This window comes from Eptatretus burgeri, chromosome 5, assembly GCF_056783735.1.
Source record: "Eptatretus burgeri isolate ZD-2024b chromosome 5, Ebu_testis_v1, whole genome shotgun sequence".
Lineage (NCBI taxonomy): Eukaryota > Metazoa > Chordata > Myxini > Myxiniformes > Myxinidae > Eptatretus > Eptatretus burgeri.
In genome coordinates this window covers 116159499-116184498 of record NC_140965.1, presented here as the reverse complement: position 1 = coordinate 116184498, position 25000 = coordinate 116159499, and the positions used below count along the sequence as shown (strand labels likewise).

At 43.4% G+C, this 25000-nt stretch overlaps 1 protein-coding gene across 8 annotated transcripts in view; it reads left to right on the top strand.

Annotated features, from left to right (window-relative positions):
• The window catches only part of LOC147027221 (AP2-associated protein kinase 1-like), a 186925-nt gene that overhangs the window by 50094 nt on the left and 111831 nt on the right, over window positions 1-25000 (top strand). For all 8 annotated transcript variants that reach the window (XM_085883462.1, XM_085883470.1, XM_085883469.1 and 5 more), the window contains exons 3-5: window positions 6172-6280; window positions 8103-8245; window positions 22834-22955. In XM_085883462.1, coding sequence (XP_085739588.1) covers window positions 6172-6280; window positions 8103-8245; window positions 22834-22955 — 374 coding nt within the window. The remainder of the gene's footprint in view (window positions 1-6171; window positions 6281-8102; window positions 8246-22833; window positions 22956-25000) is intronic.

Sequence of the window (25000 nt, the reverse complement as noted above, 5' to 3'; positions counted from 1 at the left end):
ACAGTAGAAACACCCCGACCATCCACTCTCTGTGTGTCAACCCAGTCTTCAAGTTCGTCTTCCAGTTCAGGCCATCGACATTCCTACCTCGACCTTTGTTGACTTTTTGCAGCGAGAAAGTTTGCTCCTCTGCTTTCTCCAACGTGTGATCATGGATTCATTCACTCCAAGTTCATAGGCAGCAGCTCTGTTTCCCTTTTCAATAGCCAGTTCGATCGCCTTCAATTTGAAAGCTGCATCGTAAGCATTGAAAGCTGCTTACGATGAATGCATGAAAGCTGCATCGTCGTGTTTTCGGCATGATGGAAGTTGGCTACGCAAGGGGCGATTAACTGAATGTTTCGTGTGTGTAAAGGCCGTGTGTAAATTTGGAGGACAAAACCGTAAACAGTTATCACAAGCACACTTTTGCAGTGAGTTTTGAATTCACGAAGAGTCAAAACCAGTTTTGAAACCTAATGTGAATCTAAACATGGACTGGAGACTGACGACAACAACTTGATTTGGCCTGAACGCGTCATCGGGAAAACCCGCAACATCGGAAAAATCCATAAACAAGCCGCATCGTTATTTTAGCCGCAGAGGTCGAAGTTGAGGGAAACAGTTGTGGCTAATTGTCTGAATTTTACGATGTATATGTATATATATATATTTTTTTGTTTGTTTTTAATAATGTTCACTTGGCTGTGCCTGGATGGGTTTCAGGGTAGAGGAGTAGCAGCTGAAATGTGAATCCTATCCATGTTCCTCTTGATGACTTCATCTTTGCTTTTTGCTTGTTTGGGTTCTTTCTCATGACTCCAATGCAGGACTGTACCCATTTTGTCTTCCATTTGATTTGAATTGAACTAATCTTAATCCCATTCTAAATTAAATTGAATAATAATAAAAACGTCATGGGTCAGGGTCAAGTGTCCGATCAAAGCGGGGTTGCATCTAAGTGGGATGTCTTGGTACCCGGTCGGTCATCATTGCCAGCAGTTATAAGATGACAGTTCTGATTATGTCTCATTAATTATGGAACACACCAGTTCACAAACGCCACACAAAATACACCACACAAAACAAGTCATGGTGAAGGTCTGCAATCTCTGATGGCTCTTTTTATTATCTCTCATGTAACGTTCATTGTTTACATGGAACATTTTGTAACAAGCTCGTAGATACGTCAGTGACGACCTATCACATGTTACGAAGGAGGATGCACAATCCCCCAAATGGCGTATTTACCAAATTGACATTCATCCTGCAAAAAAAAACCTGTGTAAACCGCTTTAATGTTTGCCAAAAACCTTATTTTTTGCCAAGATTGAGTATGCTACCGTTGAGTGGCAACCCATCCAGGATCGTGCCCAATAGCCCAGAAGACTGCTTTGACAGCACCAATGCTCTGTACAAAGTATGGTACTCCGACACAGGATACCAACAAGCTGGCACTCATTTTGCCGACCTCGGAAGGATGACAGGCAGATTCAACCCCACCTGATATTAATTCAACAACTGAGTGGGATTTGAACTCGGGATCCTCAGATCCCAAGCCCACCACCCTAACCATTAAGCGAACAACAGGCATAAATGTAGTAATGACGTGTATTAACTAATTAAGGTAGGGCCTTTGATTTGTCTCTTTGGTGTATATACTGTATAGTTAAGTATATTTGCTAGATTCAACTTTGATTTGTATTTCGCAAATTTGCGAATGATTGTTTTTACGGTTTTACCATTAGAAAAAGCCTGGTGTTGGTTTGGTGATTAGGGTGGCTGGCAGGGTTGACTCAGCCTGTCATCCTTCCGAGGTCAGTGAAATTGGGACCAGTGTACTGATAAAGGGGCACAGCATCAGCGGCACAGCCTCGTTTCCAAGAAATGATAGCTGCATGGCAGCCAAGCTGCCATACAACACAACAGAACTATTAGGAATACAGTCTGGAGAAACTAAAAACAATAGATGGCTGTTTATTATTTTGGGGGTAGTGAAGGGTCATTCCATGTCAAATCATCAAAGAATCTGCCGTCATCTCTCAGATTTTTGTAAAACTTTGGGAACCAATTGGGACCCATGAAAAACGGCAAGAACTCAAATATTTTTGCTAACAGCCTCTTAATTAGTGAGATACAGACTAACGAACTTTGGACTAATTAGCACGATGTCGCGAATTCAAATGGCCATATCTCTAAAAGTATAACACCTAGAGAGCTGGTTTTGGTGTCATTTTAAAGGTATTTTCATGCCCAATGAATTTTTCTGGGCAACATTTTCCTACCTCCAACCACAAAAAAAGTTATCACAAAATATAAACTTCAATCGTGAATCCCCAAAAAATGTATCCTTCAAATTTCCTCAAATGCATCCCAGAGGTACCTTATGATGTCAAGAAGCTTCCACATAAATTTTGTGATGGGCACTCCAATAGTTTCTGAGATATGAGCAATAATGTACATGTACGTATGGCATATAGGTTCGAAAATCAGCATTTGTAATGTATTATACAATCATTCTAACCTAGCCATGACAGGGAACACAGGGAACGACCATCAATTGCTTTGAAGTATCATATACTTTCATTTTCAACTGGGCCTGAGGGGAAGAAACAAGTGCTGCTGTTGCTGCATTGAAGAGGAAATTGAAAGCCTAAGTCAGGTTAGTGAACACTGTGTACTTGAACTCACTTATTGAATGTATAATGCATTACAAATGCTGATTTTCGAACCTATATGCCATACGTACATGTACATTATTGCTCATATCTCAGAAACTATTGGAGTGCCCATCACAAAATTTATGTGGAAGCTTCTTGACATCATAAGGTACCTCTGGGATAAATTTGAGGAAATTTGAAGGATACATTTTTTTGGGGATTCATGATTGAAGTTTATATTTTGTGATAACTTTTTTGTGGTTGGAGGTAGGAAAATGTTGCCCAGACAAATTCATAGGGCATGAAAATACCTTTAAAATGACACCAAAACCAGCTCTCGAGGTGTTATACTTTTAGAGATATGGCCATTTGAATTCGTGACGTCATGCTAATTAGTCCAAAGTTCGTTAGTCTGTATCTCGCTAATTAAGAGGCCGTTAGCAAAAATATTTGAGTTCTTGCCGTTTTTCATGGGTCCCAATTGGTTCCCAAAGTTTTACAAAAATCTGAGAGATGACGGCAGATTCTTTGATGATTTGACATGGAATGACCCTGAAGAGGAATTGTATTATGCAGGGTTTTTCATGACTGTAAGAGGGAACTGTGTTCCATTTTGCTCTAAAACCTTGTGGTGCCTTTGATAAGTCTTTCTCTGGAGTATGTGCCCTCTCCATCCCCTCTTTAATTTCAAATGGCACCGCAACTGATTCTGCTCTTGTGCAGACCGAATGCCTCAATTCTGTTTTCTTCCAAATCGCTTCCTCTACCCACCCTATCCAGTCACACAGAATTGCTCTTGTACTCATGTCTTTTTCAACTGAGAAGGTATAGAAGTTTCTGGTAACCCCAGACTCTGATTCTGCAATGGGACTGGACGGCATCAGCTTACATGTCCTCAAAATCTGCTCTTGCACATTCTTTCTCTCTCTGTCTCTGTCTCTGTCTCTGTCTCTGTCTCTCTCTCCATATAATTTGATCTTAGCCATCTTCCTTCTGCTTGAAAATCAGCCAAAATCACTATTACATTAACGTGGTGCAAAAACTGATCTCCTTTGCTGTAGTCTACCTATCAGCTTACTTTCAAACATAAGTCATAGTTATGGAATCCATCTTCATGGTCAACATCAAATACTTCCTTTTCCTCAACGGTCTGATCTCAGACCATCAATTTGGATTGAGACTGGATCACTCAAACCTGGACAGGCTGCTTCTTTGGCTCTCCCAACAATGCATGGAGACCCTCAATATCAGACATGAGATCAGGGTTGGCTCTCTCGATATATCTCGTGCTGTTGATGCACTCTGGCATCCCGCCTTACTCTCCAAACTCTCTACCAATGGCATCCAAGGCCACTTCCACACATGGCTTACTGACTTCCTCCACTCTCGTAGCCATTGTGGTTCTCAATGGGGTCCTCTTATCTCCTCTCCTTGTCGAAGCTGGAGTTCACTAAGGCAGTGTTTTGGGCTCGGTCTGATTCCTAATCATCCTCACCGTTTTTTTTTTTTTTTTTGCTCTCTGGTTTTCTTTATCCTTGCTGAAAACTACATCTCTGCTGTAACCTCTCTCATCCTTCAGATTGGCAGGCAGCAGCCTTTACCCTCTCTGTAGACCTTGATGGAATCACAAGCTGGTCAATCACGTGGGATATTTGATTCATTCCTTACAAATCTCACACACTCTTGTTCTGTTTCTCTGAAAAAGACCATCTGCCAAACCCTCATCTCTTCTACTTTAGCAATCAGCTTGATGAAGTTCAGGCACAAAAACCTTGGGGACTCACTGTCAGCCATGATCTTTCTTGGTTAAACGAGGAAGCTGAGTCTCTAAGCGTATCACTTTCCCTTCACAGACTGGTCGGTTATATCTGTCTTCCACCGCCTCCTTTCTTGTTTTGTAGCCTCTGTGATTCCCCTCTCCACTTTCCCCGGGGTTTCTTCAGGGCTCGTACGATCTGGTGGCCATCCTCATGACTCGCCATTCATTCATTCATCTTTATTTTTCCTGCCTGTGGAACCAACTTCTTAAGTCATCTCATTGTTGTTCATCCCTCCAGAGCTTCACGGCGACAATTCACCATCTTCTCAGGTCATCCCCATCCACAACCATGACCTCTTTTCTACCCCCATTACCCCCCCCCCCAAGTCCACCTCTTTCCAGGTTTCCTGTTCTTTTTCCTTCCACACCTGTGATTGAGACTTTGCTTGCAGCTGTATCCTTCCTTTTTTGTTTACATAGTCGAGGCTTGTGGAAGAGCAAGAACACTGAATGGATCAGGACACCTCATATCAAAGGGAACAGCAGAGAGAGGGGGAAAACATCAACAATAGGGTTAAAGGACAATATTAGAGAGAGACCTGGACGAACAATGGGTGTGGGGAGGAATGATGGGCAGGGGAGAGTGCATGGGGTCGACAAGATGGATACAGAAGCAAACACTCAGGAAGGAAAAAAACTAGAAAATTGGAAGGAGATTGGCTTGGGAATTTTGGGGCATGGTGGGCTTAACAGGGATATAATATGTCACGGTTTTGGATTGGGGATGATTTGAGATGGTGGTGAACAGCTGTCTTGAAGACCTGGAGGGAAAGGTGAGATTGAAGAGAATGTGGAAGTTGATTCCACAGGCACGAAAAAGGAACAAATGAGTGGAGGTGAGCAGTGGTTCCGCAATTTGGGGGTTTTACCATAAGGGGTTGATTCTTGACTGTGCGTGCCCTGCAGATACCTGGGGGTTAGGGATGGGACGTGGTGGAGGGGGTGGGTGATAGAGCAGGGAAAGAGCAGAGGGTGCAAGACCAGAAAGGAGGTGGTAGAAGACAGAGAGACCTGTCTGCGATTGGAAAGTGACAGGTCTGGAGACTCAGTTTTGTCACGGGAAATTCCGATGAGAATTCACCCTGTGGGAGATTCCATTGTTGCCACCCCTTTGTCCTCTTGTTGTTCTCATTCTCCTCCACGTCCCTTATTTCTTCAAGTCTTACTCTATTTTGTCCCTTATTTCTTCAAGTCTTACTCTATTTTGTCCCTTATTTCTTCAAGTCTTACTCTATTTTGTCCCTCAATTCTGCTGTTGGTGTTGATATCAACCCCAATCCCTTCTCTTTCCACTAATCTTTTCGTTCTCATGTGTCCTGATCAATTCTGTGTTCCAGCTCTTCAATGATCCTCAACACTATATGCAGGATTTACAAAGTGAATTTACTTGTTGATGACTCTAAGATCACTGTTCTCTATCATTTTTAGTGATGCTTTCTAATGATTCGCATGTTTTGCTCGTGTCGGCTAAAACAAATTTAATCCATTTTGATTGAAAAACATTTGCTTTAATTAAAAAATATAAATTATATGGAGTTTATTTTCATGAAGGAGCTAAGTTGATAAATTTCTTCCATCTAAAAAGGAAATAAATGCCTTGTATGTTCTCCTAGAAGTCAGCAGATCGATGCACTCGCATGTGCTGCATTCATAGTTTAAATTGTAAAAGTATTATTTCGTCACATGGTTGAATCTGAATGTTGTCTGTTGCAGAAAGAGCTCTCTGGCCACAAAAACATTGTGGCCTATTTGGATTCGAGTATCAACCCACAGAGTTCCAGCGGAGTATCTGAAGTTCTCATTCTGATGGAATTCTGCAGGGGTACGTCACATTGAGTTTGTGATTCAGACCTTGGGGTAATTTTTGTTGTAAGATACTGGAATCGGAATGTTAATGTTTTTGAAGGTTGGGACACAAATCGTCGTGGGATTTTTTGTTGTTATTAAATAGTCAACTTGCATGTTGATCTTCTGTGTCGCTGCTAAGTGAGAGCGAAGTTGATGACGCGCAATCATAAATCCCCACGCTTCCCACCCAAAGTTGAAAGATGGCAAAAAGTGCACCACAAATGACCCAATATCGAATGAACCGGGGGGGGGGTTCATCAAAAAAATCGTTACATATGTCACGTGTCCCCCCAATGTTGATTGCGTATACAAAGTTTCATTTTAACATGTGGCTGTGGTTGCATATTTTTTTAAATTTATTTATTTTTGGTATTTTGCATGTGCCCCGGTAGCATGTACACACTTTCGAAGCATAAAACCGTTATTGTTGCAGCTTCTGCTCATGTGTTGATGAAGGTTCGAGCCGCAAAACGCAAGTTCCCTTGTTTTTTTTTTTTTTTTTTTTTTCTTCTGGTGGAAAAGTAACCACTTTTCAATTGTTAAACCATTTTGTGTCACCATTGTAGCTTGCTGTTTTTTGGGGGTTTTTTTTGCTGGAAATGGCATTCTTTTCTCCACTGAGACAATTACTTTCTCTTATTTATGGAATTCTTTGATTACAAACCAAATTTCTCAAACTGTAATTTTGTATTTTTTTTTTCTTTGTCAACTAATTGTATAACACAAAAATTACCCCCGTGCGGGAGTGACGGTCATCTCTGCGAGAAAATATATAGCCTCCTGAAGGTAGGGCAGTTTTTGCAAACTTTGAAGTCACGTGACGTGAAAGCGAAATTCGAAAATCCGTCCCGACCAAATTTAGATGTTGTCCCATACATTCATATGCCACAATCAAATTCAAGATAGCTTGAGAAATGTAGGAGGAGATAGATTTTGAAAATCATCATTTTCGCATTTTTTGCCAAATTTGAAGTCACGTGACACGAAAACGAAAGCGAATATCGAAAATCCGGCCTGACCAAATTTCGATATTGTCCCATAGATTCATATGCCACAATCAAATTCAAGATTTCTTGAGAAATGTAGGAGGAGATAGATTTTGAAAATCGTCATTTTCGCATTTTTGCCAACTTTGAAGTCACGTGACACGAAAACGAAAGCGAATCTCGAAAATCCGGCCCAACAAAATTTAGATATTGTCCCATAGATTAATATGCCACAATCAAATTCAAGATTGCTTGAGAAATGTAGGAGATAGATTTTGAATCGTCATTTTCGCATGAAAATCATTTTCGCATTTTTTGCCAAATTTGAAGTCACGTGACACGAAAACGAAAGCGAATATCAAATCCGACCCGATCAAAATTTAGATATTGTCCCATAGATTCTTATGCTTCAGTAAAATTCAAGATCGCTTGAGAAATGGCGGAGGAGATAGAATTTGAAAATCGTAATTTTCGCAACTTCAAAGGCCTCGTGACCTTGACCTTGACCTTCGGTGACCTTGAAAGTCATACCATCGTGTACGTCTCGACTTCTATCAGGATCACTAATTACCAGATCTCCCGCTTCAACTTCATTGTGGACGGACGGAAGGATCGAAGGACATCGACACCCATATTATTAGGTCATGCTCGAAGAGATGACCTAAAAAGGATGTACTCACCTCCATTTTATATCATGAAGATTGTTCATTTACACGGTGTTCTTCTGGAACTTGCTCTTTGTTACATGAAGTCAGACATTCCTAAAATAAATTATGCTGAACTTTTTTTTTCTTTTTTTTTTTCCATCAGCCGGCCAGGTGGTAAACCAAATGAACCAACGGCTTAACACGGGGTTCAACGAAGCTGAGGTCCTCCAGATATTCTGTGAGACCTGCGAAGCCGTGGCCTGTCTCCACCAGGCAAAGACTCCTTACATCCACCGTGACCTCAAGGTATCTCTGGCATTATGAAAATTAACTTCCTTCTTGAGCTTACGCAGTAAGTTTCCAATGATAGAATGGAGCCAAATGGGTTAAATTATGGCCTTCAACTTCTACTTGTGAGAGATTGCACATTAAAGTACAGTGTATATTTATTTTGTTTAAAGTCCACAGAGTCAGACATTCATGTTTTGTTTCATAAATATGACTTAATCACTTAATCAGTGTTATAAATTAACACTTAATCAGTGTTATCTTAAAACAAAGATGTTGGTGTTTTTTTGTTGTCTTTGTATTCTCGACTGGCCCCACCCCCTAAAATACGCCGATGTGACTATATCATATAATCGCATGACCCGCTACATCATCTGCAGGACACTTTTGCTTCCGGACTTCTGTTTACGTGCGACCTACATATGCTCTGAAAAAGTGTTCAGAGTGCCAGCTAGATGCGTTGTTGCTGCTTGTAGTGCGAGTATGCATGTTTTCTCAAAAGATCCAGCTATAAGGAACATTTGAACAGCCGAAGTAAAACTGACAAGAGGAAAGTGGCATGGCCCAACTGCTTCAAGCATCATTTGCAGCACCTATTTTGTAAATGATTTGTACGATACCGAGCTGTATTCCCAGTTTGGGATGAGTAAATTGAAGAGATGTCGGCGATGCCATCCCCACGAAGATCAGAGATTATTCTCATGTAATGGTGAAAAAGAAAAAAAGACAGGAAAGTTGCGGAAAAGCACGAGAAACTGGGGGTAAGTCGTGTTTTTTTTGTTGTTTTTTTTTTAAAGCAGCATTTCGATTTAGCATCGGCCATGATCGCCACCACTTCAGGAATCAATCAGTAACTTTTGACGATACGTATCAGACGTATGCACAGCCATAAGCAGGGCTAATAATGTGCATGTAGCTTCTATGTGCCAATCAGACAGATAATCTACAGAGATGGAGAAAAGTATGAAATGTTGAAATTGTGTTTCATCTCTGTGACCATGGTGCTTTGTTTGACAGCCACAAACAAATTTCACATTTTAATGCCTGTTGTTTGTGGAAGCGCTCTCTGCCAGGCATGCAGGCATGGCGGTCACGAACATTCAGGGCTAGAGAAACAGTGTCTGATGCATGACATTACACGTTTGACATCAAAAAGATCTTCAAGTTAGAAATTGAAATAATGATCGTCTGACCTCTACTTTTTGAGTTTTGTCGTTTGCGATTTACTGGGACATTACCCATAGGGTGATTGCATCACCCATGCCCCCCCTCACCCCCTCCCAGTGATACACACACACATTTTTACTGTGAGTAAACTCAACAAAACTCTTCAACAAAAAGCTTCAGCTTCCCCCTCCCAACTCTTTCCCATCTTTGCTCCCCTGCCCAAACAGCAGATTTGTGGGGAGGAAGGATACACCTGGCACTCACCCCCCCCTAAACCCCTCCCCTCCTGTCAAAAGCAATCAATTTTTTTTCATATGTATTGAGTATTGAGCTGTATATAACCAAAGATGTCTTGCAATGTGGGAAACTGTCTTGTAAATTTTTGTAAACTGCAGTAAATTTTTCTAAAAATTTCCACTGTAAAGATTAAATCTATGATAAGGTAGGTAAGCCTACCTAATATTCCATAGTGTCAAAAATGTAATTGTAAAATCTGTAACGATTGCATTCAAGAAAATGCTGTAAGGGTTCAATTATGTCTACAGTTTTTGAAGTGTACTTGGACATTGTGCCAAAAATCAGGGTCTGTTGGGTACTTGACGTTGTTGAAAAAGATGGACAGGTATTTTTGGTGTCGCTGTTTTTGCCATTTTAATTTCCTGATTGAACAATCAGCGGCAACAACAGCAGCAGCAGCAGCAACTCTGGCCAAACAAAATAGTTCTTCAAAAAGGGTGAAAATTCAAAGCAGTGCTGTATTTTTTTTTTTCTTCAAAAAAGTCAATCAAAGGACTATGATGTACATGTAGAACAAAGGTAATAATTATTTAGATCGTTACAGTTTGATTTTGTAACTTCACTAACTGGTAGAGTCTTCTGGGTCTGTTTGAATTTGTAATGATGATTACGAGATTACGAGTATGTTGGTAATATATTTTGTTGTTTTGGTCCTTTTATGTGTTGTGATTGTGAACTATCCATTGAAGAAACAGAGCAGACTAGTTGTTGCAATGTAATTTAACCATTGCTTAGTATACAAGAGATCCCAAGTTATTATCCCATCATATGGATGTTTAATTATTTATTTTTAAGCAAAGCAAATCAAAATCTGAACATGAATTGTAAAGATTCTGAAATGATAAACAATTAAATAACTTATTCAAATCAATTCATGTTATCCACTGAGCCCATTATAAGAAAACATCTGAATTTCACTTTCTTTTTGTTGTCAGACTTGTGTGCAAGGAAGTAAACACCAAGGGGGCTTTAGAGATTGGGGGGGGGGGTGGCGTCTTTGTGCGTGCGTTGCCCTTTGTTTCATGAGATCACCCGATATTCCTCAGACCAGAGCTGATGTTGACCACAGCCTTCAACATGGAACCGATTTGTTCCCATGGTGGATACTTGATGATGAACAAATTACCGGAATCATTTGTCATCGGAGATGCTTCTTTTCTCTTAACCATTCATGAAACAAGAAGTGGAATGAAGTCCCAAGTATCAGATAATCCAGAGTCCCCATCATTCTGTTTGAATTCAGAACTCGGTGTGTGTCTTGAAGACTCAAGAACATGCTTTTTGACCGTGGGAAATTCTCCAGGGTACACCATATGTTGTAGAAGAAAGCTTTGTTGTGCCATAAGTGATTCACATAATCAACTTGATGAAGGCAAATGCTTATCTGATGGCAAAAATGTAATTCTTAAGGTCACTTCCATATCAAACCTTGTTCAATACGTCAAAGACTTGTGCAGTTCAGCTTTAATGTCGGACATGCCATTTGAGAACACCCCAATAACGATCACCAGTCATGATGCATCCAAAATTCTGATGCAACATGAGAGAACAGACTATGAACAGACAAATTAGATTTTGGAAATGCAAACCCACATGTTGAACATAAACCAGAACATGAAGAAAGCAAACAGTTTACAGAAGTTGAAGACGTGGAGAATGTTGATGAAAACATAACATAACATAACAGGACAGAACAAAGTACAGACAAACGTATGTGTGATACACTGAAGTGAATGTGGTTGTTCAGCTTGAACAAACTCCAGTGAAATCAGACATAAGAGATTATAATCGTCTCCAAGCAACCAATATACAATGTCGAGGCTTGTATAAGAGCTAAAACCGATGATTTAAAGTTCAAACTGATCATTAACGGTGCCAGATATTAACTTTAAATTTCACAACCAAACTTCACAAGGATGAGCGCAAATCATCTGGATACATAAAAAGATGATGTTGCCCATGATTGGTTCAAAATATTTGATTTCAGTTCATATTCGAAAGCAGATGATGGTCTTTATTGCCTTGCCTGTCGTCTTTTGCCAGACACTCTACACCGCTGCCCAAACAAATTGATTTGAGGTCAACAACAGCATTTTTCCAATTTTGGAAAGGTTCACTTATCACATTCGACATGCGGCTATCACAAGATGTCCTTGGCTAAACTAAAAGTACATCAAGGAACACACAGTGATCATCTAAACGGAGCGATGCAACATTCTCTTGTGAAGCTGCAGCCAACATTGAAAAAAAAAGGAGAGCTAATGATATCTATCATTAAATCATTGGAGTTTTGTGGCAGGCAGGGCATTGCATTCAGGGGACACAAGGATAATAACGATGAAATATGCAGCAGCTTCACCAAGGGCAACTTTAAAGAGCTGCTGAATTCCGCGTGAATGCTGGGGATGATGTCTTGGCACAACATCTGAAGAGTTGTGCAAATAATGCTACCTACACATCCAAAACATCTCAAAATTGACCCCTGCTCTGTGCAAAAAATAGTGGCCGGAGTAAAGGATGAGGCTATTGGGTCAGACTACGGAATACAGTGCGCTGAAGTAACTGATACCAGCAACTTGGAGTGACTCTGTCGAGTATTGCGGCTACAAACTAAAGAACCAAGCAGTGAACGCTTATTGAAGTTGTGGCCTGCGATCGCACAACTTGTCAGGCCATTTTTAATACCGTCATGATATCCCTTACGCTTGACGCACAGATTTGTCGATTCCAGACAATGGATGGTGCAGGAAATTGCAATGGTTGTGCAGGGAAGTTCACTGAACATCCCCAAGATCTATTTACCATTACTGTTACAGTCTTAATCTTAATGTTGTACTCTTTAAAAGCTGCCATGTGAAAGAAATTCACATTATGCTCTGCATCATCCTTAAATGCTCCCAAAAAGGAAGCAGACGACTTGGATGTGAATTCTGAAAGGGATGGGACTGAACATAATGGGAAGTCTAAATTCAAAATGTTCTGTGAAACCAGGTGGATTGATAAGATCACCACATAACAGGTATTCGACGAAATGGCTGAGCTCCTTCTCGCTTGCCTTGAAGCCATCAGCTCCCAAGAATGTGGATGGGATGGGAAAGCTGTTGCTAAATCGTATGCATTGATGATGCATATCACAGACCCAACGTTAATTGTATCCTTCCAGACCATTCTTCATTTCTTGGGGTATATGCTTGGATTGAGTAAGAAGCTCTGGGGTTCCACCCTGGATATTATGTGAGGTTACAGGGTGGTGGAACATGTTGAAGGAACCATATCAGCCGCAAGAGAAAAGGATCATGATTATGACTGCATACACAAAGGCAATGTAAATGGCAGAGGTGTCAAACCTTCACATCATTCGTTCCACCTACATGTTGTGGAAGGCAAACTCGAATAATATACCCGCAGACACACCAAAAGAGTACTTCAGGCTTGCCACTTTTATTCCTTTCCTTGACTCGCTAATCCAGCAGTTTGGCCAAGCAGCTAAGAAGAGCCATGAGTGATTCCTTCACAGTGGAAATTTCTGGATCAGCAATCTTTGAGCACCATCCTGAGTTGCTATATGAAGCATTTGCCTTTGGCATCCACGTTCGAGCAAGAGTAGTTGTTATGGCACCTTTTGTGGGACGGCCAAGATGGCAAGTCTGATGATATCTCAATAACCCTTGAAGACGCTGAAATGTTCCCACTAATGTACCCAAATATCACCAAAATCTTAAATTTGTTGCTCCTAACGTCTGTGACATCCAGTGGCATTGATAAGCCAAACTCGTCACTGAAATCCATAAAGAATGCATCCAGGAACGCCATGGGGGGGGGGGGGGAGGATCGATTCAATGCATTGGTGGTGTTATATGTGCACAAAGATATTGAGTTGGCTATTGAGAGGGTAGTGGACATGTATGCAAGAAAACATCCCCAAAATGTTATTCATGAATCCTGTGTCTGATTAAATAGGTTTCATCAATCAAAGTGATGTCGCACATCAACTTTGTTGGCGTAATGGTTATTCGCGTTGCAGTTTACGTGGGAACAATTGATTTGTTTTGATCATGTCATTTGTTCTGTTATATACAATGTCTCCTTTTTCATTCAATTGGATATCTTTTTTTTTTAATGATGAGCCAATAATAAAAATAAATGCTGAGTTTTGAACAAATGTTTTGTTTTTTTCATTGGAGTCCTTCTTTTAAACTTTAAAGTGTATTAGTGCGTTCTTTGTCTATGTGGAATAGTCTTTAGAATTTATATAGACACATAGACGCCACACCCCCCCCACCCAATCTCTAAAGCCCCCCTTGGTGTTTGCTTCCCTTGCACACAAGTCTGACAACAAAAAGAAAATGTTTGTGCCCCTCTACCCCCCCCCCCCCGAACCGAAAATCATGGATCCTCTCCCCTCTCCATCAGGCATCGATCCCCTCTCGACACTCAAACCTTCAAAACCCCCCATGCACCTCTCCCACCAAAAGTCCTCAACCCCACTTCCTCCTTCCAAAGTTGTCCCATATTTACTCTCGCCCTCCTCCCACTCATAAAAGCAAACGGGCATTCCCACATCAAAACAGTGGAATATGTAACGTTATTTTTATCTTGCCAAAACGAAGTTTTTGCAAGATATGTTAGTCAGCTTGTGTTTTTTTTTTTTGTTTGTTTGTTTGTTTGTCTGTAACAGAGCACAGTTATCATTGGAAATTTTTGTAACTTCGCATATCAGAGGCCTATAGAGGTCCCTTTCAGCGCATAAAATTTTGAAGGTCAAGGTCAATGGTCAAGGTCACTTTGTCGCAAATCAGGGGAGTCGAGGAAACCCTTATTTTTTGAGTAATTTTGATCGGATCGTCTTCAAATTTCATGGGAATATAGTTCATGGTCTGATGCTCAGCTGATTAACTTTTGGTGGCGATTGGCATTGACCTTCATGGTTAGCGCCTAAGGTCAAACATATTTAGCCCCAAGGTCAAATTTTCAAGTTTTAGGAACCATGTCGTGTAGTACCTCAAATTGAACACCTCTGAGTATTTTCTCTATGTCAAGCTTGAGACATTATGATGTCATTTGGTGACGTTATGAGGCAAACGCATATTTTTCATGGTTACTCTGTAGAACGATTCTCATCGGAATCTCTCGTAGGCAGATATTCCTCAAGGAGTCGCTCCTGGTGGATTGCAGATCTGTTCACCTCAGTGTGACCTTAAATAAGTCACACGTGGTCACCTTTTGGCAAGATGCGGGTGACATTGGTTTTTTTTTTTTGTTTGCCCATTGTCATGCTATCACTGACTTCACGGAAACCTGTCAGGGTCCATTCAAAAATTACGAAACTTTTTTATTTCCCAAATCTGACATCCACCCACCCCCATAACGCTCCGTGACGCTTCAACAGACACCATCTAAAATATTACGTAATGTTCTGAAGACACTCCCCCTCTTTCATACCTTAATCCTGGAATGCTATGTATGTCATTGATATTATTTATATATATATATATATATATATATATATATATATATATATATATATATATATATATATATATATATATATATATATATATATATATATATATATATATATATATATATATATATATAATATTGTTGCGGATTCGCGCCCGCCGGCGTGCGAACGGCCACGTAACTCGAATCGCGGCACGTCGCCCACCGGACGGACAATCCCGTCGTGACCCTCTCGGACTAACGCCGGGAACTAGTCACGGGTGGACCTTTCGGCCTCACCACGATCGTGCCAACCGGCCCCCGCGTGGGATAGGGTTGCTCGCCAAATTCGACCTACCTAAGTACCCACACGGAGGGTAGACCGGGCGATCGCACCTCGCCGCAGGTCGACTTCGGACACGGGCCACTTTAAGCGACCCGTTCCGTACTATCGGGATAACCGAGCGGTGTTATCGTCGGCCTCGACGGTTCGATTAATTATCGGGCGTTTTAGCCCACGACCAACCCTTTACGTGAAGTAAGATGGAGATTCAATAAAGGAAAAGACGGAGCGAAACGGGAAAACAGTTCAACATGAAGCACATTTATTTCGCGATGAACGGAAAGCACACATATACAATTACACCAAAAGCAAATGTAAAAGAAGAAGAAACACAATAATACACAAAAAGCAAATGCAACAATGCAGATCTAACCGACTACCGGGCACACGGCAACACTTATACAGTTTTACTTCACAGACGGCGCCGACAACACATATACCCAAAGCAAAAGAAAAGTACCACCCTCAAGGATGAGGGGGGTAGGCGGGCCTGGGGCCGAGACCGCGTCGGGCCTACCCGTCTGATGATGAGCCGCAAGATGGCGGTGGCGCCCCGACTCCGCGGGCCTCGCGGACAGTGTCTGGTAGGGGGTGGGAACGGGGCCCCCTTCTCACACTATCTCAGCGCGGGGGGAAACAGGAGGGGGTTGTTGATGCTCGGGGGAAGGAGGATATCTCCCTGTCTCGGGTCCCGCGACGAGCGTCTCCACCACGACCTCGGTCGCGCCGCCGGCCTCTCCCTCCGCAGCTCCCCGACTCCGACACGAGCACCCCCTCGACCGCCTTCGCCGCCGCCACCTCTCCACAGCTCCGTCCAACCGCCTTCTCCGACTCCTCTCTTGACTCGTCCCAACTCTTCACTGACTCCGAACTCTTAATTCTCTCCCCTCCGAACTCTTCACTCACCCCGAATTCTTGACTGCCTTGACTGATGAACGCGGCCCCTTATATGCCCCGTGGCCTCACTCCTTCACCTTCGACCCTTTACCTCCGACCCTTCACCTCTAACTGGCTCCCCAATGGACCGAGGAAAAGTGGGCGTGAATGCTTTTTGATCCATGAATTTGCATATAGCGATATTACTCCAACGCACCTGGGGGCGGGGCCAAATCGCCCCACGCTCGCCGATAGGACGGAACAGAAGTGGGCGTGAGTCGTTTTTGATCCGTTTTCTTCGGAAAGGCCGGCGCTTTTGCACCCCTGCTCGGTGCGCGCCCTGCACGAGTCCAGTATCGGTGCCCACAAGCGGCGTGGGAATGACGGTGATGCGATGGTTGCGAGGGCGAGTTGTGACGGTAAAGGTCGTGGCTGTTGTTGTGAAGCGGCGTTGCGGTTGGTGGTTGTTGTGTGATGGCTGTTGAGACGTGGTTGGTGGTGGTAGTAATGGCGGCTGGTCCAAAATAAAGATAGTAAAAGAAAAACGGCTATCTAGAAGGGTCGCAGCCCGCATGAATGACATTTATTCCCTCTAAACAACGGGTTTGGGCCTAACTACACATATACTTACAGAGATATCTCACCTAAGGGACCTGAATGGTGGTTTGCGAATTTCGTCAACCACAACACTACCCCCTCCCCTTTTTACAGACTCGTCCCGAGTCGTCAAATTTTCATGTGCCATCATGTGTAGTTTTCCCCTAGTACATTTTACCTACGGATCCCTGAGTGCGACATTCATGGTATTCGTGTCCCCAAAATAAATAACCTGAGGGCTGAGTAACTACCGAAACAAACTCACTCACACGGACGACTTAAATAAAATTGCCGGCGCTAAGACAGACGTGCCGGGGGCGCACTCATATTTACAGTACATCTTAACCTTAACTTACAAATTTTACACTAAACCATGGCCCAGGATCAATGAACTCTGCAAAAAGAAAGCAGTTCGCAGGGAGCCAGGCTGCTCGCATGCAGTCTCTGACTCAAACAATGCAGGTGACAGGGAACGTGGCCGGCTGCTCACACGCAGTCCAAGGCCTTCCCTTTTGAACTGAACGCAGTGAACCACAACGGTGCATGGGCTGCACAAACGTAGTCTCCGTGCCAGCTCAAGTGGCACACGCAATGAACACCACGAATGGATGGGTGAATGGTTTGAACTGAACGCAAACACTGTGCAAGGGCCTCCACTGCAGGCCCGTGTTGTAGCTGCCAACAGGGCAGTTCTTGCAGCTTGCAAACTGTTGCTTTTACGATGATCCCGGCACGCATGGAAATGAACAGGGGGGGGGGGCAAAGCAAAATTGAACGGGGCTGGTGAACGTGGGCAGTGGGCATGGCATGGCAAAGGCAGCAGGCAAACACAGCCCGCAGAAGAAGGCCGCTGCAGGCAAACACAGCCGGCAGATGAACTGGCCGGCACAGGCCTTGCAAAAAAACAGCTGCAGACGATCCGGCCGGCGCAGGCCTTGCAGCACAGCAGCTGCAGACAATCCAGCCGGCACAGGCCTTGCAGCAAAACAACAGCTGCCGATGAAGTTGGCCGGCCTTTGCCGTTCAGTGGAGGTTGGTGGAGGGAGTGCGGTGGTGCTGGCCACTCGGAAGGCGGGCTCGGACCTACCCTACGGTCTCCCTCCCAACCTATCGCCTTTGCCTGTCACTGTCTATACCCACTCCCTTAATTTGTCAAACCCCAATTTAGCCCCAACTAATTTTTTTTTTTTTTTACTTCCCCACTATAAATCGTCCCCTAACACCATTTATCGTCTTTGTTCGGCTAACCTATCCTGTCACCTAGCCTACTCCCAACCCCTACGTTCCCTTCCCGGAGGGGAACAAGGGAGAGCTAGCGTCCTGTGCCGAGGCCCAACGAAGCCTCAGGATGGCCTCCCCAGAGTTCAGCGATCTATAACCAAAGTGGGTCCAGCGGCCCACAACGAGAGCGAGGGGATGGATGGTGCGGAGGGGTACACTTCCTAATCTACCCTATCCATTTAACTGTTAAACTACCCCGGGGCTTTCAACAAGCGCCTCTCGCTTAAGCTATTGGTTCTAACAACCCAGATTCCCGTCGCCTGTGTTGGTGTCCTCACAATTTCGGGCCTCGCCCCCCAATTTTCTCTCCGTGCCCTCACACGGTCTCATGGCTGGGACACGTGGCTCCCTTTGGCAGGCACAACCCTCTGCCGATTCTCCGACGATGGCACCCCCGGGCACTACACTGCCTCCGAGCCTACCAGCTCCCTAAACACCGGGGAGTGCCCCCCATGGCACCTCCCCTGAAACGCACACGTGGCAGGCTGGCTTCCCAGGCCCCTTTCCGAGGGTCACCCGTGCCCACAACACTGCCCACGCGGCTAATGGCGCCCCGGGCCCCCGCACCAAGCAGGCGCACCCGTGCCCACTACGCTATCCCGGCCCCCCATGGGCCCTTGGCCTACCACGGCCGACTAGCCTGGTGCCCGGGGTACCCACTCAGCGATACTCACCTTTCGCAGCCACGCTCCCAGCCCGTCAACAGGGCTAGTGCACCCCTCCAAATGGGTTTCGAGCCTACATTCACACCAACAACAAAACGACCTCCATTTTTCAATTTAACTAACCCCCTAACTCACTCTATACCGACCCCGGGGTCCCTTGGGCGGGAGTCACTCCTCCCCCCAATCACTCATCGCACCATGCAATCCCCATTCGCTCCACTCACACAGACCCGCTGGCCTCACTCACTCACCAAGCACATACTTCCACTTCACTCACCAACTCTTCAACACACTCACCGCTGAACTCTGCCATCCTTCTAACTACCTCCCCTAACTAACTCGTGCTCCCACGTCGTCCCTTAAACTATAGCACGTTCCCTTTAACCTACGTAGCTAAGCTACGTCCCCTCTACACATTCACAAGTCTGTCACTGTCCTCAAATGTCCCAAAAATCAATTTCCCAACCGATGTTTTACGTTGTGGCATCAAGAGTTGGATGAAGATGCAGGCTGCATGTCCATGCCCCAGACAACAAAACGAGGAATGTTGTTTTTAAAAATGTGCTCCAGTGGACGACTGAAGAGACCCTCTCATTGCGAAATTGACTCCACTGAATCTGTGAGTCACCCACATCAAATGCATGCTTTCATTTCAGTGACATTACCAGTCTTCGACGGGTACCCTGCTGGTGTTCAATGCCTTTCATTTGCAAATGAGTCTCTTTTTCTTTTTTGTTTCGTGTGCAATGTCTAGGCTCGTATGAGAGCTAACGAACAGAATGTACAACAAGGGGAGCAGGAGACAAGACGGTTTGGAGAGGGAAGGAAGAAACAGTGGGCAACAGAGACATGAGGAGATCTGCAGAAGGGAGAGGGATGGGGTGAGGTACATGGGGTAAACAAGATGGACACTAAAGGGAATTTCAGGAAGGAAAGCGGAAATTTGAAGGAGGTGGGTTTGTGGTTGATTAACGGGAGTAGAAAAGGTCATGGTTTTGGATGTGGGAAGATAAGAGATGGTGGTGAACAGCTGTTCTGAAGATCTGGAGGGAAGAGTGGGATTGAGGAGAGTGTGGGAGTTTGTTCCAAAGGTGGGGGAAAAAACAGGAATGAAAGAGTGAAGGTGAGCAGTAATTCTTGATTTTGGTAGTTTAACCAGAAGGGGGTTGCCGGTGGACCTTGAGCACCCTTCGGGAATACGGGGCGACATATCGCAGACAGAGCGGGGGTGGTGAGATTGGAGAGGAGACTGTAGAAGATGGAGAGACCACCGACCTGCCTGCGGTGAGAGAGTGAAAGACCCCTAAAGACTCGGCCTCATCGCGGGAGATACCAATGATCACGAATGCCTTGGTTTCCACAGCGTGAAGCCAAGAAAGGTGAGAGGTAGGAGTACCAGCCCAGAGCGGAGAGCAGTACTCCATCAGGTTGCGGACGAAAGCTTTGTAAGTGGTCAGGAGCTCAGGTGTGCCGAGGAAAGACTTTGCACGACGGAGGATTCCCAGTCGGCGACTGGCTTTGGAGGCCAGTTTGGAAATGTGGTTTTCCCGGGAAAGATCATGGCAGATAGTGAGACCCAGAAGCTTGAATGAAAGGTCTTCTTCCAGGGGATTGTTGAGAAAGTAGATGGGGGGTTGGGGGTTGGTGGGGGGGGGTGGGTTCCAGACGGTCCTTTTGGAGAGACATGGTGAGAATGTGAGATTTGTCAGGGTTGAAAGACATGTTCCACGTGTTTGACCAGCTTGTGATTTTATCCTGATCTGCAGAGAGTGAAGAAACTGCTGCTTGCAGAGCTGAGGGATGACAGATGGTATGGCAGAGGGTGGAGTCATCAGCAAAGAGATAAAGAGGATTTTCCAGTCAGTGATCATTGATGAAAACCAGAAGAAAAAAAAAAGTGTCTGTGGAAAAGCAGTGATGGAATTTAAATATAGCTGTTTGCTTTTATCATGAATGTGTTGAATATGTGTAATTCTTTGCCATTGAGAGATGGGGCCAAACGTTATGTCGCATGATATTTCAAAAAGTTTTGCAATGGATTGTGACAACACTTGGTTGGATGAGTTGGGTAGGTGACAAGAACAATCCGATTTGATTATTGTTCAGGTCCAGATCCAGATCTGGCCAATTTGTGGGATACAGAACGTGAACTATTCAGCTGACGTACATATGCCCACGGAGTGACGTTCCATTTGCAGCAACAATTACAGAGAAGTGTTGCATCAAAATACCATTAAACTCAACATTTACCATGTTCTAGCTCTGACTATGATTTACCACGAACCAGTTGATATTTCCGAGTCTGCGATGTCGTCCTGTTTGTTGTGACCGCCAGGTATTTCATGAACGATATCATCCCCAATTTCCACCTTGTTCATGCATGTTCAGTCTGACAGCACTTTCTCCATCTTTATTTTGACTTTTGTCGTAATCTGAGAATTCTTGATCAGAAAATTATTCATCAAATTCACTTTGTCTGAAGTGAGTTGTGCAGCCATTATTATTATTATTATTATTATTATTATTATTATTATTATTATTATTTGCATGCTGAGACAATTGTACTCTTGATGACACGCACACGCACACGCACACGCACACGCACACGCACACGCACACGCACACGCACACGCACACGCACACGCACACGCACACGCACACGCACACACCCACACACACACGACGCAGTGACCATTGAGGTTTTCTGGAATTCTTAGGGGTGGTACCAACTAGGTTGGGTTTTCTTTCCTTTTTTTTTTTTTTTCAACCTGAACACCTCACATTATCTATACATTACTAAAACTCTCATCTTGTATGGATGTTCCCGAAATACAGCCACAACGGTACATGATAGTGCAAATTTTTTTAGGGCCACCTTACCTCCCATTCTCCTGCGGTGTGCAGTATCAAGTTTCGTTCAAATCGGGCAATGAAAAAAATTATTAAAAAATCAATTCCCGATTCAGTCCAGTACTCTTCGGGAGTATTTGATCAATGCAAACGACCTCCGTGGTATAGTTCACTGGAACTATCTTCTTTTTTCTTTTCTTCAAATGATTTTTTTCATCGACCACTGTCACAACGGGAACCCAACGGGTTCACGGGTCATCGAGTTAGAATTAGAAACCACATTTAGTTTTTGTTTATTACTTACAAATGAACATCCTCACATCAAAAACAAAGTTCTGATTCTGTGGACCTTTGAACTCATTATGCAAATTTATTGCATCTTTTTTATCTTGCAAATATAATATGTAAATTGAGCATGTTTCTCCTATGTGATCTAATCTGAAAGTAATCTGAATGTGATTGTTTTAAGTGGTTGTTTCTCGTGGTCACCTCCACAGTCTTAACATTGTAAAGATAGTTTTGCTTGAATGGCGATCTGTCCGTTCTGTTGCAAATATAACGCGGGCATTTTTATTTTCATTTTAAACACAGGAATCCCAATTGAGATGAATAGTTATTCCCCACCCCCTCCCCCCAAAAAAGAAATAATTGGTGTAGCTGCCCAGTTGGCAAAGTTTCACGGTCAGATGTTTCGATCACCGAGTGGTCTTCATCCGAGGCTGTGCAAGCATGTGTGAGCGTTGAGTATCCTCCAAATGGGGGAAGATGGGGTCACATGACCGCAGTAAGTAGGTTGTGTGACATTATCACTTAACTCCATGTTTTATCGTAGTTTGCAGTGTATTCTGTTTTCAGTTGTCCTTGGTAACTAACCTCTTCTTGTCTCGAGGAATCAATTTGGCATAGAAATGTGATATTGGTGTATGAGTACCAATGTGTTTCTGAGGAATAAATATTGTAAGATTCGGATGTTTTTTTATTTTTATTTTTTCGAGTGCAACCTTTACTGGATGGACATACCTGACCCTTGATCCCTGAGTGCTTTGTGCCTATCTATGTTGTTAGTAATGGGCTCAGTTCTCGTGCAGGTGGAGAATATTCTCCTGCATGACAACGGCAACTACGTGCTCTGTGACTTTGGCAGTGCCACGAACCAGGTGTTGAACCCTCAGGTGCTTGGAGTAACATATGTGGAAGAGGAAATCAAGAAGTAAGCCATTTGTTCATATCTTTCAAGCTTGTATGTGTTCCTCTTTCCCACTATTTTTAGAGTTTTTCATGTTATGGTTCATTTATTTTATTTTATTTAATGAGGTAATTTCACCATTATAATGGAATGAGTTTTATTTGCATAACTTTGGATTTTTTACCTGTGAGTCCCCCCGCCCCTTCTCATTCCTCCTATTTAGCGAGTCATTTGGATTAGGAGTGCGTGAGGTGGAAGGTTTTTTATGGCTGGGAACATGGAATTGAAAATGATGTTGAGGTTTTCCAGTTGAAACATTTTGGATCTCATCAGTGATAAACATTGTCTTCTTTTTTAGGTCATCTCTTCCGAGATGACTTAATAAAGCCGGACCAAATGTCCGTACGTCCGTCCGTCAACAATTTTTCTTTCCGATCTTGATGAACTTAGTATGTGGGTAGAGGTCGATGAGTGTTGCACAACGATATAACTTTTGTCAGGGTCAAGGTCACGAGGTCACGTAAGTTATAAAAATCGCCATGTTCAAAACCTATCTAGTCTGCCATTCTACAAGATATTCGGCAACTGTTTATTGATTATGATAGTAAAAAATATTATCTTGTATCTAACCGGACAGATTTTTGAATTTCTGTCCTGTTTGGCTGCCACGTAACCTGGAAGATGGTCAAAAACACCTCCCGGTACAAAGAAAACTTTTACTTCCGATCTTGATGAAATTTGGTATGTGGGTCGAGGTCAATGAATCATACCCAATGACATTTTTTCCTGGATTCGAGGTCAGGGTCAAGGTCACAAAAGTTGTGAAAGTCGCCATTTTCAAAACCTATCTCGTCTGTCATTTTAGGAGATATGTGGCAAAGGTTCATCGATTATGATAGCAAAAAAAAACAGAGATGACCGTCACCCCCACACGGAGGTATTTTTTTTTTACTTGATGCTCATTATACACAGTAGCAGGCACCCACTCCCTCGGGGTAGGAATACCCATGTTGGCCCACCGAGCATGGATGGCCGCTTCATTTCCTTGGAGTCAAAGAAACGTAACATAGTTAAGGATAGCACCGTGATCAATGCAAGTACCCACCAGGATGAGTCACAAGTTCAGGAAAGCATTGGTTAAAGACTCCACACTGTAATCACCAATATTGTAATCACCTCTGTGAAAGGTGAAGAAAGCCTGGGATTTGCCACACCACCTATGTGGACCGTTGTTCATTCACACGGAGAGACGTGAATAACAATGCTGGGAAAACTGATCTCACCCAATTGTTCAGTGCCACGACCAACCGACGAGTGAAGGCAAAAACGGGCACACCCGATTGGTCAGTGCCGCAACCAATCGACGAGTGAATATTGCTGACATAGCTGCAGCTACACAACCTCTATAGTAGGTATCTCTTTTGAGGAAAATAAAAAATAATTGTACTTTTTTCCTGTCAACACGATCTTGATTGCAATGATAAATTTACATGAATGAGTGAGTAAGCGACACACCGTCTTACTACCCCGACACTCCCCCCCACCCCCCAACCCCATATCTGTATTCCTATTCATCTTCAAGGATGTCACAAAAATATACTTTTAAGTCGGCTAGTGTTTCAAATTTCTATTACAGACTTTTGTTGGGTGCAGCAAACAATGCTTTGTTTGAAAAGCATGTCATTGCTGACTTCTCCAATCTTTTGAAATGATGTTTCCTTGAAAATAAGCAATGCATTTGATGATGTGATTATATATACTACTACCTGCCCTTAAAAAAAAAAATAATTCAGACCGTGACCAAGAAACAACAACCACACAGGCCGTTCCATAGCTCTCACGTGCCCATATGTGCGTGGCCCGGAAGTTCGCATATCGCAGTTACGATTATTCGCAATTTAGTTTTAATGGCCAATTATTCAATTAGCGCCAACGTATTTTGCCTTTTCGCAATGTCATCGCAAGGAAAAACACAAAGAGAAGAAAAGAGAAAAAAAAATTTACTTCCTGGTTCGGAGCATACCAGCTCGCTCTGATGTTACCGAAATTTATACACCGTCTAATCTGAA